The 13,438-nt window shown below is 46.2% G+C and overlaps 1 protein-coding gene across 6 annotated transcripts in view; it reads left to right on the top strand.

Moving 5' to 3' along the window:
- plekhg5b (pleckstrin homology domain containing, family G (with RhoGef domain) member 5b) overlaps window positions 1–13,438 on the top strand; it is a 63,902-nt gene that overhangs the window by 11,947 nt on the left and 38,517 nt on the right. For all 6 annotated transcript variants that reach the window (XM_047340288.1, XM_035159013.2, XM_035159019.2 and 3 more), the window contains exon 2: window positions 4,975–5,051. In XM_047340288.1, coding sequence (XP_047196244.1) covers window positions 4,975–5,051 — 77 coding nt within the window. The remainder of the gene's footprint in view (window positions 1–4,974; window positions 5,052–13,438) is intronic.

Raw genomic sequence — 13,438 nt, 5'->3', positions numbered from 1 at the left:
CTGAGCGTGTTTTCTTTCGTCTGCTCACCGAGCCCACGACTTATTCACCTGCAGAGGAAAACTGTCGTAAACGTTTGGTTCCTTTGTTCCTTGAACTCAACTCTTTAACATCGCTACGTTTTTTTAAAAGTAATGTTGAATACATATCATAAGTAGGTGTATATTTGTACATTAAACTGCTCTAACTTCTCTGCCTCTCTGCATGTGCTGATATAGCAATCTCTTCGCCAACTATCCCTGACCGAACGCCATCTGCCTGCCTGCCATCTGCCTCGGAGTCCTTTTATTATAACCATCTCCTGGCAAGGATGGAGCGTGGTACATTACATATGGAAGCGTGTGTGTGTGGGGGGGTGCGGAGGATGAAGAGGCTCTCACAAACCATAAATCGAAAATGAAGAGAGGAGTCTGGGCCTCGGCAAATAACAAGAATAAGCTTCGAGCCCTCGTGCTCGGACCACAGAGCGAAGGATTCTTAACATTCCTCATAAAAAAAACTGTGTGTGAGGCTCAGGGCTAAACGTGCACACGGCTTAGCCTCTCCCTGTGTAACCTGGTGATGTCCACATCCTGAGGGAGGAGCTGGTGTGAGAGGAGATGAAGAGCAGGAACTCTTACGTCGTCGCAATTGGAAATATTCGTTAGCTTGTGTCCAAAACCACAGGTGTAACTGTGTGTTCGCAGAGCCCCACCCTTGTTAATGTCGCTGCACCTGTCACCATCTCCAGTTTTTCAATAACATAAATAAAATACTTGCCACTCCAGGTTTTCAGAGTGTTCATATCGCCGGGCTCTTGACTCGTAGATGAAAGCCAGCTTCTCACTTTCAGTCGGCAACCTAACGATTGCAACGAATAATTGTTTCCATTACTAATTAATCTGCAGATTATTTCCTTGATAAATCAACACATCAATAATTTTCCTGTTTTCAAATAAATGCATGCAAATCTTACTTTGAAACGCACCGTACATGTGTGTATCCCCCCACTGCTGAGTCTAATGGGTCTTTGCCCCGGGCAGAGTCTCTGTGGTGAGCAAGCCAGCAAAGAGCCGCGTAGATGTGGATGCTCCACTGTCTCTTTAGTGTGCGAGCTCATTGTCTGCTGTCACGTGTGTTCGTGTATAGTTCGTGCTTGTGTTTGCTTTTTGGCTGAATCAGCAGTGCTGAGTTCAGGGATTCCAGTTCGAGAGAGAGAGAGAGAGAGAGAGAGAGAGAGAGAGAGAGAGAGAGAGAGAGAGAGAGAGAGAGAGAGAGAGAGAGAGAGAGAGAGAGAGAGAGAGAGAGAGAGAGAGAGAGAGAGAGAGAGAGAGAGAGAGAGAGAGAGAGAGAGAGAGAGAGAGAGAGAGAGAGAGAGAAGATGGAGGTTCAGCAGAATGATGATTTATAATAAAATTCACATGGTGGTCAGGCTGAGATGTTGAGGGGAATAAGGAGAGGCTGGAGTTCAGGGCAGATGGGGACAGAGTGAGTTTGAGGTTGAGGCTCAGTCACTTTAAATTAATGAGACGTAACATGAGCCATAGAACCACATTCATTTGTGGTGGCTTCACTGTGTCATTAGCACCAAAAAAAAACTATTTGTTGTTAAGTAGAGCGAATTTATGGAGAAAAACACAAGTAAATTAAGACGAAAATAGGCAATTATGAAAATATTATATCAATGAGTAATCAACATTTACCAGGGTTTAAATGGAGTTCAGTCGTTTTCAAATCTTTAAATGTATCTGACCGTCAAAAACAAACAACACAACTAATTGAACAAACTCAAACTACAGTCTCAACTTTGCGTCTTCCAAAAAAGTATTAGGAAATATTTTTAGTTTTACCGATATTGCTTAAACAATACATTTCTTAGTAAGATGGCAGTGGATAGATTCCATTAGAAATTTAAAGTTTTTAGTTCTTTACTTGAAATACTGAATTTCTTTTTCCCATTTGGGGGACAGCAGAAACAAATATATAGCTACAACATTAATAGGATATCACATTTTAAATTAATATGGCTAACTTATTAGCAGAGGTCACCAACTCCAGAGGTCACTGACTGACTGGTTAGCTGGTAAATGCTAAATCCTCCATGATGTTCACCACTTAGGTGCTAACTTTGCTCTGTTTGCAGTTTGTTGCTGCTAAGGTGAAGTTAGTAAATTAGTTTTTTAGAGCTTATTACTTTATGCTGGTTCGAGTGGCGACACTGACCCACACCAGTGAAGTTATGAAACCAAAACAAATGAGCTGAAAGACACTAAACTGCACTGTAGAGCTCAGAGGAACCTCATTGCCTCTTAGATGCAGTAAGTGAGTTATCACCTGACCTTAAAAGGTTTAGATTCCCCCGTGATCAGAGCCGACATCAGGCCGATGAGTAACGTTTTGTCCGCTGGAAAGCCGTGAAGTCTCGCTGTGGTAGAGAAAGGTTCTTTGGGGGAAACGCTCCGTAGAAAGCTGGAGGCTCGTTCAGCGGCCTGCTGCTGGTGAACCCCGAGGGAGCCGTTAGCCGGAGGCTCGCTGGCTGAGGCCACATCCAGAGGTGAGCGCGCGTCTCGGCCGGCTCCCAGCACAGCAAAGACACGAGACACTTTTTTTTTTTTTTTTCTTGTTTTTCCCGGAAGGTGATGTAAGTTTGGACAAAATACATTCCGACGCAGTGGGATTGTAGAAAGGCATTCGAAAGGCATGTGGCATTCGGGGTTTGGCGGCGCTGATTGGTCGGTTCATTCGCTTTGGTCCAGACTGAAACGTCTCAACAGCCCGGAGGGGGGATCAGCATGAATTTTCATCGAGACATTCGCTGTTGCCAAAGGATGAATCCGACTGACATCGGTGATTCACTGACAGTTCCTCTAAGAGTCAGTTTAAGGTTACTGGTTTTTTATTAGTCTGTTTTCAGTTCCAACAGCAGCTCCAAAGTTTTCACTTATTCTCCGAAAATATCCAAACATCCACTGGATAGGTTGGCACAACATTTTTTTTTGTACGAACATTTACCGCTCCCAGATGAATCCTCTTGACTGTGGTGATCTTTTGACTTTTCCCTGAGCTCCATGACAAGGTTTCAATTTATTGTTTCAGTGAAATGTCGGCGCAATCATTGGATTTAGTACATTCAGTTCATTCCCACTGCAGAATGAACTCTCTTAACTTTAATCAAAATTTACGATATTTCCATCAGTCGAAAGCTGTACTTTGTGTTAAGTACCATTATGTAAGATGGTGGACATGGTAAACAATACTCGGTTACCCTCTGAATGTTAGCATGCTTATATTAGCATTAGAGGAGACGTATGATGTTCATATTTTTAATTTGGTTTACTACTTGAAAGGGTTTAAATGCTCTAATGTCTGTCTGAAACACTTTTAGCTCCTTTTTAAGCCCAATTCACGCTCCCACGTCGAAGCTACGCCGTAGCCTGGTCCGCTTGGTAGCATCGCATTTTTCCGGCACTCGCCGTTGTTCTGAATCAAACAGAAACACTAGAGAATTTGTAAATAAGCGGACCAGAAACCCGGAGAACACCAGCACAGAAACTCTACGTGCTCACCTACGACGAAGCTTTGACGCAGAAGCATAAACCTGCCTTTAGTGTAACTGTCTCTTTAAGGCCCCTTGCTGATAAGGCTCTGATTGGCCCCCCCTGGCCCCCTCTGTTGTGATTGGATCAAACGCTTCGTCTTCACCCCCCCGGCCTTTACCTGGCTTTGTCAGGGCGTGTGGCAGATTATCCACTAAAGGACGCACATCATACAACATGACATCAACTTTTTTTTAACTTTGCACAGCTTTGACTATCACAGAAAAAAACTCACGAGAGGAAAGAAAAGCTGTAAAAGCATCGTATGTCTCCTTTAAGCTGTAAATCCGCTGTGGACAGGTCGGCTCTTCTCTACCAACCCCGTCTTCTCTACCAACCCCCTCTGCCTGCGTGTGTAGCTGTAGCCAAGCGGATGACTCAAGGTGACTTGTGTCTGTTCACCGGCTCCGGGCGGTCCTCGGCCATCTCGCTGGTTTTTTTCCGCTGTGACAGATTATTGTTTTGAAGTTGGCCTTTTAGAGTCGGGGCCACGGGAGTGACTTCATCCTCCAGCGGCGGCCGGCCTCCTGCTCCTGATGATTCAGTAATGATATTTCATTAATGACTTGTCCAAATACGGAGAGGGGACATTACATTGAGCAGGTTATCTGAGCTTTCTGGAAGGGTTCACTACAAAGTCGAGTCGTGCCCGGAAACTGGAGACGTTTTGCAACAAGCACCTCTGCCATATGTCCGCCCCCCCCCCCTCGGGCTCTTTCTGCTTCTTCTTCCCTGCTCTGACTTTCTCTCCGTCCTACACGTGTATTCTCTGTTTTTCCCATTAGACACACACATAAATATTGGTGCGCTCGGGCTTTATGTTATGATATCTTTATCGTGTGTGTACACGTAGGAGATGGAAATGTAAACACACCCTTTTATCAAACCCTCAGAGTAGCATTGGCCAGCCAGGCGAGTAGATTTCGGGCTTTTATTTGACAACAGTGATTTGTTATTGTGGAGTCGAGCGAGCTCGGCCGCGATGAGAGCACTTTCGTACAGACCCCAGATTGGGGGGCTTCCTCTCATTTGCCCAATTTTCTTCCTGTCTCCTCCTGACTCATTTCTCTCTGATCTCCTCCCAACAACACACCCCACCCTCTTCCCTCTGTTTACCTTTCCTACGAGAAATCTCTCTAAGCGAACTTCTCTTTTTCCCCCTTCATGACATGGCTGCTTTGGTCTCTATTACTGTGAGAGTGTTTCATGTGCTCGCAGTCCTCCCTCTGGTTCGCTCGTGCTTGTGTAAACACAGGCACCGGCTCCAGTCTTGGTGTCTACGTTATGTTTTTACAGCTTTACCAAGAAAGGTGTGTTAATGGGTGTGCAGCTGGCTGGGTGGCTGGTTCGGTGTCCGGTGATGAAGAGCGATGTCAAATTGACTTGTGTGTTGTGTTTCAGATGACAAGCCCGTCCAGGAGGAGGACTGGGTGGCGTGCCAGCACCCTGAGTGTCCCGAGCGCCGGAGGGCCACTAAGGTAAGAACCTGAAGGACGGTCTGTGCAGGGGACGGATTTGTCTTTGTGTCCTGTGTGTTTTTACATCATATATTTTCTTAATATCATGTAAAACATTTAAAAGCTCACTTAAAGGCAGTGGCAGATCTGGGACATTTCTAAATCAGGGGCCATTAAGGGGATTATAACATCCATGCACAGTTCCTGATACAGTGAGGTGCACGTTCAAGTCTGTCCTTGTTTACTGTTCGCTCTGTAGCCACACATCACTTAATATATTTTGAAAATTCTTCAAAAAAGCATACAAAGTAGACTATTGACAGGACAAGGAGACTTCAGGGGCCAATCAGATTCTGACAAAGGTCTCCTGTTTTAGCAGTAAACTCCACACGTTGCTTGTAATCTGTAAGATGTGCGCTGATTCCTGTTCTCGTAGTTTTCAGGCAGGTTTATGTGCTCAAGTCCCCTGAGTAGCTGTAGGAATTCCGAGCGTTGTCCTGAACCGTGTGACGCTGCTCTAAGGACGATAAACGCTGCAGAAAGACGAGGTCGGAGGGGATGAGACATGAGAGAACACTTTGTGTCCCACTTCCTCTCGACGGTCAGCGCTGGTTTGTTCTAACCGAGATGACGAAGCCCCTCTGAAGTTACCAAAACAGCCATTTTCAACCACCGTGAGGTTTCCCCCAACTTTAACGAGCACTTACTTTAAACCAAACCATGAACTTTCCTGAACTCGAGCCGAGTTGTTTTTGTGCCTAATCTCCACCAAACTTTAACCGTCAGATGCTTTTATAACAGCACGACAGACTTGTTGTGTAACATTATGTCTCCAGCAGCTGTAACTCTACTCTCACCCACGAGGACTTCTTTAAAAAAAGGCTTTTTTACCATCATTCAATCAGGAACTGAGAATCAAACGTCTTTTAATAGAAGACGCAGACGCCTGTTGACTGTGGCTACATTTCCACTTGGTGTCCACACTACTCTGGAGTTTTCAAGCACCTGAAACACTGGCCCGGTTTTCTAGTTTGAAAACAGCTGTGTTGCTTGATTGACGGGTATAAATGGAGGTTGTTTCGCTTCCTGTTTGGTTCAGACCGGTCACGACTCGACTACCAGCGGTGAAGGCAAATCGCTGCAAACACTCGCAGTTTGGTCCAAGAAAAGAAATCCCACATCTCACTTTTCACCATTGTAGTATTTTCTGTAAGTAAGCAACAAACCATAGAGAAGACAATCTGCTTCCTGATATTATTATCACACACACACACACACGCCCTTTATACCTAAACATGTGGTATGTGTTTTCAGGCGCGTTAGCAGGGTCGGGGATTGTCTGTAAGTTTTAATAATAGTCTGGATGTCGTCTCTGTCCCTGAAACTCCTCTTAAGCTTCTGACCTGTGTTGCATTACAGCACAGGGACGGGGAAGCGGAGCGGCGATGCCTGGGCTCGTAGGTGTTAAAAGGGTGTCCAGTGTCTGGACTCTGTGTCTGGCCACCAGACTGTGAGATGAGTTATTACTTTGAAGCCGCTGGTTTCTGCCCAGAAGGCCGAGGGGACCCGACAGAGTGTCTGGGCCGGAGGTTGTTTTGGTTCGTCGGCTCAGCTCGGCCACGGGAGCCGGGGCATTAGACGGATTTTTTCCCTATGAACCGAGATGCTGTCCCCCCTGCTGTCTCCTCTGTGGAAACAATGGAAATGCAAGAAGGGGGCAGAGAAAAGATTGGTGAATTCAGACGGCACGCAAAGACAGAGGGAGATGGTTATATATAGATTTGTTCTCCATGGCAACTGAGAATAATAAAGTGAGGGAAGAGGAGCGAGCCAAAGAGCTTAACCTGAAACTCTCCCTGCTGCCTCTCTCTCCCTGCTCCTCACTTTATTGACTCTCCCATTCCCTCTTTTCCTGAAACACTCGGGAGTGTTCGGCCCCTCCGGCATCGCACAGTCCCTCCTCTAGAAGATTTGTTTGTTGAACTGTTAACGAGAAAAAAAAGGCGAGTTTATGTGCCGTGTTTAAAAGTGTTTATTTGTGTTTATATGACGTGCTGTGGTAGGGGCGAGGGGGGGGGACAAAGCAGGTCCACCTGTCTCCTCGGTCGGGGGTCAGGGTTGATGTTGTTATGGAAGGGGATTAGGGAAAGACTCGTTTCCCAGTGGACGGACAAAGGACCAGAGGACCACTCACCTTCTTAGCGGTGAAGGTTTGAATCAAACCATGATTACATTTGGACCCTTTCAGCGAATAAACTCGATGAATAAACAACATTTGCGTGACTAAACATAATTATCCCAGTGTAATCGCAGCTCTTTTAATCTCCGATCTCAATCACCGGCGGGTCCCCAACTTTTTCCATGAGCCTTTTTTGTGGCTGAACCTGAAAACATGCAACAGAAAAACTTCAGTGACGATGTGCTTTTTTCTATCTGCAACAACAACTCGAGGTACGAATCCTGTGTGAGCTGTCGAAAGCTCCGACTCCTGTGATTTATCTGTGAGTTTTGGACCCGCAGTTGGTTTTTTAGAGGTTTTTCCTGAAAAACGATCGCCTGCTGCGACGCCGCCGCCGCCGGCCAGAGCGCCGGGAGTCAATCAAAACATTTCAAGTTTCGGCCATAAAAAAACCAAACCGGTGACCTGAATGACGTCGTAACGAGCGAAGCAACAGGTACTTGTCTGTTCCACTGTTGTCGCAGCAGCTTTAAACATTTTACGGCGAGTCAACGAAAGGAAGGACGTATTTTCAAGGTCAAACTTTAGACACCGTGTCTCAATCGGTGTTTTATATCTGTAATTAGTTCAATTCACTTTGAGACACATTCACTCCACATGATTTAATGTTATAAGAGTGACTGAACACTTTTTAGACTGAAGTCTTTTGGATGCATTCTTACGTTTCGTGAAGCAGAATCTGTACAATGAAAACCTTTGTCATCGTCAATGACTCCTTTTGTGTTCTGGTAAAACAGCAGGACATCCTGAAATGTCACAATTCTCAATATTTCTGGTAATTTTAGCACTTTATGGAGCAAGGTTTGAAAAGTGAGACAGTGAGTCATGTTAGTGTTGGCCCTTCCCCGGCTATAAAGCGTAATCTGATTTACTGAGTAGTGCAATCATTTCTGACGGCGTGTTTCTTGTTGGCTGTTGCTCAGTAGTTCTGAAGATGACGCCTGTGACGAGCTTTAAACAGCAGGGGGCAACGTCAGTGACGTCCCTGACCCACAGGCCTCACTCTCTCACTCTCTCACTCTCTCACTCTCCTTTTGTTTGACAAGTGCGACGCACTTTTCCAGGAAGGAAAGGAACATAAATATATCCCCTGACTTTCGCCCCCTTCGCCCACTTAGACGCATCAAAGAAGGAATTTTTACTCAGAAAAAGCATTAAATTTTTATATTTCGTTTTAGGAGTTTTTCCTCTGAATAGTCTCTTTGATATCCCGGCGGCTTTGGCAACGGGACACAGAACAGACACGAGCACAGGCAGACGCAGAGAGAGAGAGAGAGAATCGAAGGCCTGGTCCTGCTCCTCATCTAAACCCTTTTATTCCCACTCAGGCCGGCCCAGCCATCGGCCTCCTCCCTCCATAGATCAGCTCCCGACGGCGGCTGCGTCTCTTCCATTCGCAGCACGACTGCAACAGAGTTACTGGAACCGCACCAGGTGTCGCCCTCTGTGCTTCAGCGCTGTCGCCGCGTTGCACAACAACACTCAATGGCTTCCAGGAGGCGTTTAGACATGTGCGTCCAACTGGGCTCTCTGGTGAACTGTGGATACTTTGCTGTGGGTTTCCTGAAGTCGGGGGGATTTGAACATAAGCCTGTAGGTGTCCGACTGGAAAACGATGTTCAATCCAAGGGTTAGTTCTTGGCTGAGTTGGTCGGGATAGATGTCAGATTACGCTGGTTAGCACTCGGCGGCTAGTCTGAGCTTGCCCCCGGTTCCTCGACACCCACGTAGAACGTCCTATTCTTCCCCGATCGCTTCCCCCCCCACGCAGCCTCTTCCCTTCTGTCCCCGTCTCCTTCATCTCCCTCCCTCCCTGCGTCTCTCGGCTCCGACAAGACAGGACCAGACAAGACGTTTGGTAAAGGTGTGGGTCGCCGTGGCAACAGGCCTCTCCCAGCCCCAAACAGCTGGAGGCGCAGGGGTAATGTGGAGAGAGAGAGAGAGAGAGAGAGAGTCGGGGTTTGACAGAAACGGAAAGGATGAGACTCGGCGGGCTGGCTCCGACTCTCGGGATGCCTCTTGTACTGAGTGCGTTTCCAATCCAAATGCTTTCATGCACATTTTGAATTCGTGCATTACGAATCCGGAGCGCGAGTGCGTCAACTCTAAACTTGCCGTAAAGATGGCAAATGGAGGAAAAAACGCCAGGCTGAGCCCGGAGATACTGGTGTGTAATGGAAACTGACTCTGCTCATAAATCCTGATGCACGTGGAGAGTGTGACTTATTGTCATCACAGAGATCCGGGTCTGTGTGTCATGCACACATTGATCTTTCTCCCATTGTGTTTTCCTTTGGCGTTCAATCTCTTTTGTCCCCATTCAGTCACATATCATGACTAATCCTTTGCTGATGTTTAAGAGGAATTAATACCAGATCAGTCTGTTAGTCAGACGCGCACTGACGCAGTCCGTCGATCAAACTCCCACAGAATCACGTCATTACTAGTGTTTGAATCATTCGACCTTTAGCTCCAGTCGATTTCTGTATCGATCGCACTGAGCTGACGAGGAGCTGCTAAGTAAACACTTGTATTTGGCTGGATGCCTGTTTCCTGTCGGGGAGAAGGTAGAGGTGACGTTTCCCGGCAGAGCTGGAGTGAGTCCCGGGTGTCGTGCCGTTACACTAACTCACTGATGGTAGTTCATCCTTCAGCCTGCAGGCGTTGCCTTCTCCTGCGAGGTGGCAGCACTTTGTTGTTACGGACTGTGGAAGTGTTTAAACCAGCCTCTCCTCCTCGATTGTATTTGTATAACAATGTACAACAACGTCACAAAGACATTTGAGACCGTACCTAACTCTGGAAGATGCCAAAAAGTTGAGTTTATACGTTGGAACAAACTCCCCCCCACACATCAGACGAGCTACTTCTGCTTTCGTCTTTATTTTAATTTTCTTTTTATACCTTTTACTAGTTTCATGCTTTTACCCCCAAGTCTTTGTTTCATTGCCAACTTGCTCTTATTCATCTTACTTCTCATTTCATGTCCTTGATTTTATTGTAAAGCACTTTGAGCTGCATTTTATGTATAAAAAGGTTCTGTGTCAATAAAGATTATTATTATAACGTCAAATCACAACATGCTTTATATCGAGCTACGAGACCTTAGACAGAAACCCGACTGTTTCCACTAGGGCCACGAACAATATGGATTTTTAAGGGCTGATGCAGATATTAAGGAGTAAAACATTTCCGATACCAGCTCATATATTTAAAAAAGAAAGTGCAATGAATCCCAAGTAAAAGCAAAATATCTTCTGTCCATCAGTTTGTGTATTTCCCTCTTTAACCTGACTGACTGTTGACTACAGAGGCTTTACACTGGTTTTCTGGCAGAAGGTTGCGACCTCAGCTCTAACTGTGAACTCGTCGGAAAGTTTACTTTGAGCAGTAATGTAAACCCACTAATGGAGGTGGTGGTCTGCAGGGCTGTGATGACTGTGGAGCCGAGTGGACGTGAGGGGAGATGAGGGAAAAGTTACCTCATCGCTTTCCAACAAGAAGCTGACTGTCGACACACTCCGGTGTTAATGTGTTTGTTAAAGGAAGGGTGTGTGTGTGTGTGTGTGTGTGTGTCTGTGTGTGTGTTTCTTGCTGTCCCTGCTTCACATTCGCAGACAAACGCAGACAAACACATTCACACTTTGTTCTGAGTTTTTCCAGCCAGCCCCGAATGAGCCAACGTGAGAATACAGGTGGGCGTGTTCGAAAACACCGCGGATGAAAAACCGAACGAAATTAAAAACAATACATCAACTCGGAAAGACGTCGAGATTCGAGAGTTTTTGGGGAAAAGGGCTGAAGCCGAAATATGTGGACATCCGCCGGAGTTCATGACGCCAAGTGTATTTAGGTAACATCTTCTTTAGGGTCAAATTAATCACAGTGATGCGTTTGTTAAGTTTTCTTAAATAATCATTTGATTTCACATATTTGTCGGCGTTGCTTTGTGGATTTTTCCCACTTTCCTCTGCCCTTGTGTCGTTGTGTGAGAGGAGTCGCTGTAAAAAACCCTGAAGTCATAAATATAGTTTTGTTTTTAATCTAAGAAATGGAAAACATGCCAGTTCTGTTGTTCTTTGATTACACCCCCGTGTTGCTGAAATGCGATTTAGAAATCCTGGGAAACCCGTCGCTGCAGGATCAGCCTCTTTGTGTTCACCTCATTGTTTGGGATGTAGTAATCGCGATGAGGAACCTGTCACCACCCTTTAATGAGACGGCTTGTAAATCATTTTACGACATAGAAAAAAAACAAGACTAGAATTCATCATCAGTGTTGCCTAAGAGCGAGCCTCTGTCCCTGATTCTACATGTTTGAAGCGTTTTTCTGATTTGCTGCATGTAACACAACACGCCGTGCTGCCAGCTTGTGAAAGATATGTTCCTGCGTTCAGCCACTGCAGCGGACATGTTTCTCCAGTGTGTCCTCATCGTCAGGAGCCCCCAGCAGGCTACGACAGGCTCGGAGCTCCCTCTTGTCTTAGTCTGCTGCAAACCAATCAACTGTTTTCAGCCGCCCCAGCTGTACTTTTCCAGTCCCGCGAGGAGAAGAGAAGCCGAGGAGTCCGAGACCGTTACTCACTTCACGTCAGCGCACGGTCGCTTCACCTTCGTGGAAATGGACCTGTTTCCCGAGTGGACCTGTTTCCCGAGAAAAGTTGATCTTGACTCTGATGAAATGACCATTGTTGCATCTTGCACCATACAAAGAAAAAAAAAAAAAATGCTGTTGCACAAATGATTCAGGGCTTTTTTTTACACACCAACGCCCGTTAGTTCAATTCATGTCGCAACGTTGTGCCTTTTAAAATGTGCAGCATCAGCGTCTAGACTGAAGAAGTGAAGGAGAAATTAGCGCGTTCACCTGGGTGTCGTGTTTCCATTGATGCTGATCGGAGCCGGAGCCGATTATGAGTTTGATGATTCTATCTATTCCCATTGCAGACAAGAGCCAGATGTTGGTTTGTTGTCACAACATTGAATCGTCATAGATGTGACGGGGACTTTTTTCTCTCAGTCACTGACAGCGTTCGCTCCTTGTGGGATTACACACACTCGTAGATATCAGTCCTCTAAATGTGCCAGATTTATTTTTCCACAAAGTTTCATAAATTATACCCTCGGGAAACCTGTGAAAATATCAAAAAGTGATAGTTTAATGAGTTCTTTTTTGGTCCGTGTCTTATTCTTCTACCGAGTTCTTTGGACACCACTTCTGTAGTTTGGTGCAAACTCCTGCTGACAAACAAAACAATCCAACCAACCAGTGGACAAATAAACCCTATAAATCCTCGGCAGTGGCGCAGTGGGTCCAGTGTGTAGGATTTTAAAGGGATTTATCCGCATTAATAACAATTTCATCTATTCATAGGTACCTCTTATGCTTTGTTGTGAGACTCGCTTCATGATTTAAAGATCACCGACTGAAGGCAGTGATGTAATGACACCGCTGACGTCCGTCCATCAGGGTCAGTGGGAAGAAAATCCGTCTGACAGACATCCAGCAATAACAAACAAGCTGGACTCGGACTTATGAGTGTCCGTCCATACAAAGTCTTGTCAGGGAAGTACAAACACTGGTAAGTGGGGGGGTACCAGTGACGCCAATTTACCCCCCCCAGGAGCATCGCAGTCAGGAAGCAGCATCGCGGCAGACAGGGGAATAACAGGAAGAGGGTACCTGACCGACGCTCCAATAGAAACGGCCTCACCCCCCCCCCCCAGTACACTCAGGGTTCAAAGACTTAAGAGACGGCCCCCGGTGAGGAGACGGGCTGAGAAAACAACCCCCACTGAAATCCCCTCGCATGCGAACGGCCTCCTCGCGGCAGACCTCACTAATTGTTGGTTTGCTGCGAGTGTGTTTTCAGAAAATGTAAACAGCCGCTGCTGCTTAATGAAACGCCCTGAGAACGGTGGTCGTAGTTAGAGAGGCGATAATAATGTCTCTGGAAAAGGGGTCTCCAGTCATTACGGCTGTGGAAGCGTGTGGAAGCGTGTGGAGCAGCGGCGCTCGCTTTCCAAGTGACTCCAAACTGAAACCAGCCACGAAACTGGAGCTTCCAGCGGCATCGAGACTTGCTCATCCTTCTCATCTTCATACTTCCCTTTTGTGTTTCCCCCCTTTGTTGGACCGCTCCCGTGAAGACTTGAAAGAATTTCGGGG

The sequence above is a fragment of the Hippoglossus stenolepis genome, chromosome 6, assembly GCF_022539355.2.
Source record: "Hippoglossus stenolepis isolate QCI-W04-F060 chromosome 6, HSTE1.2, whole genome shotgun sequence".
Lineage (NCBI taxonomy): Eukaryota > Metazoa > Chordata > Actinopteri > Pleuronectiformes > Pleuronectidae > Hippoglossus > Hippoglossus stenolepis.
The sequence above is the reverse complement of the archived record's forward strand: the minus strand, read 5'-3'. Positions and strand labels throughout refer to the sequence as shown.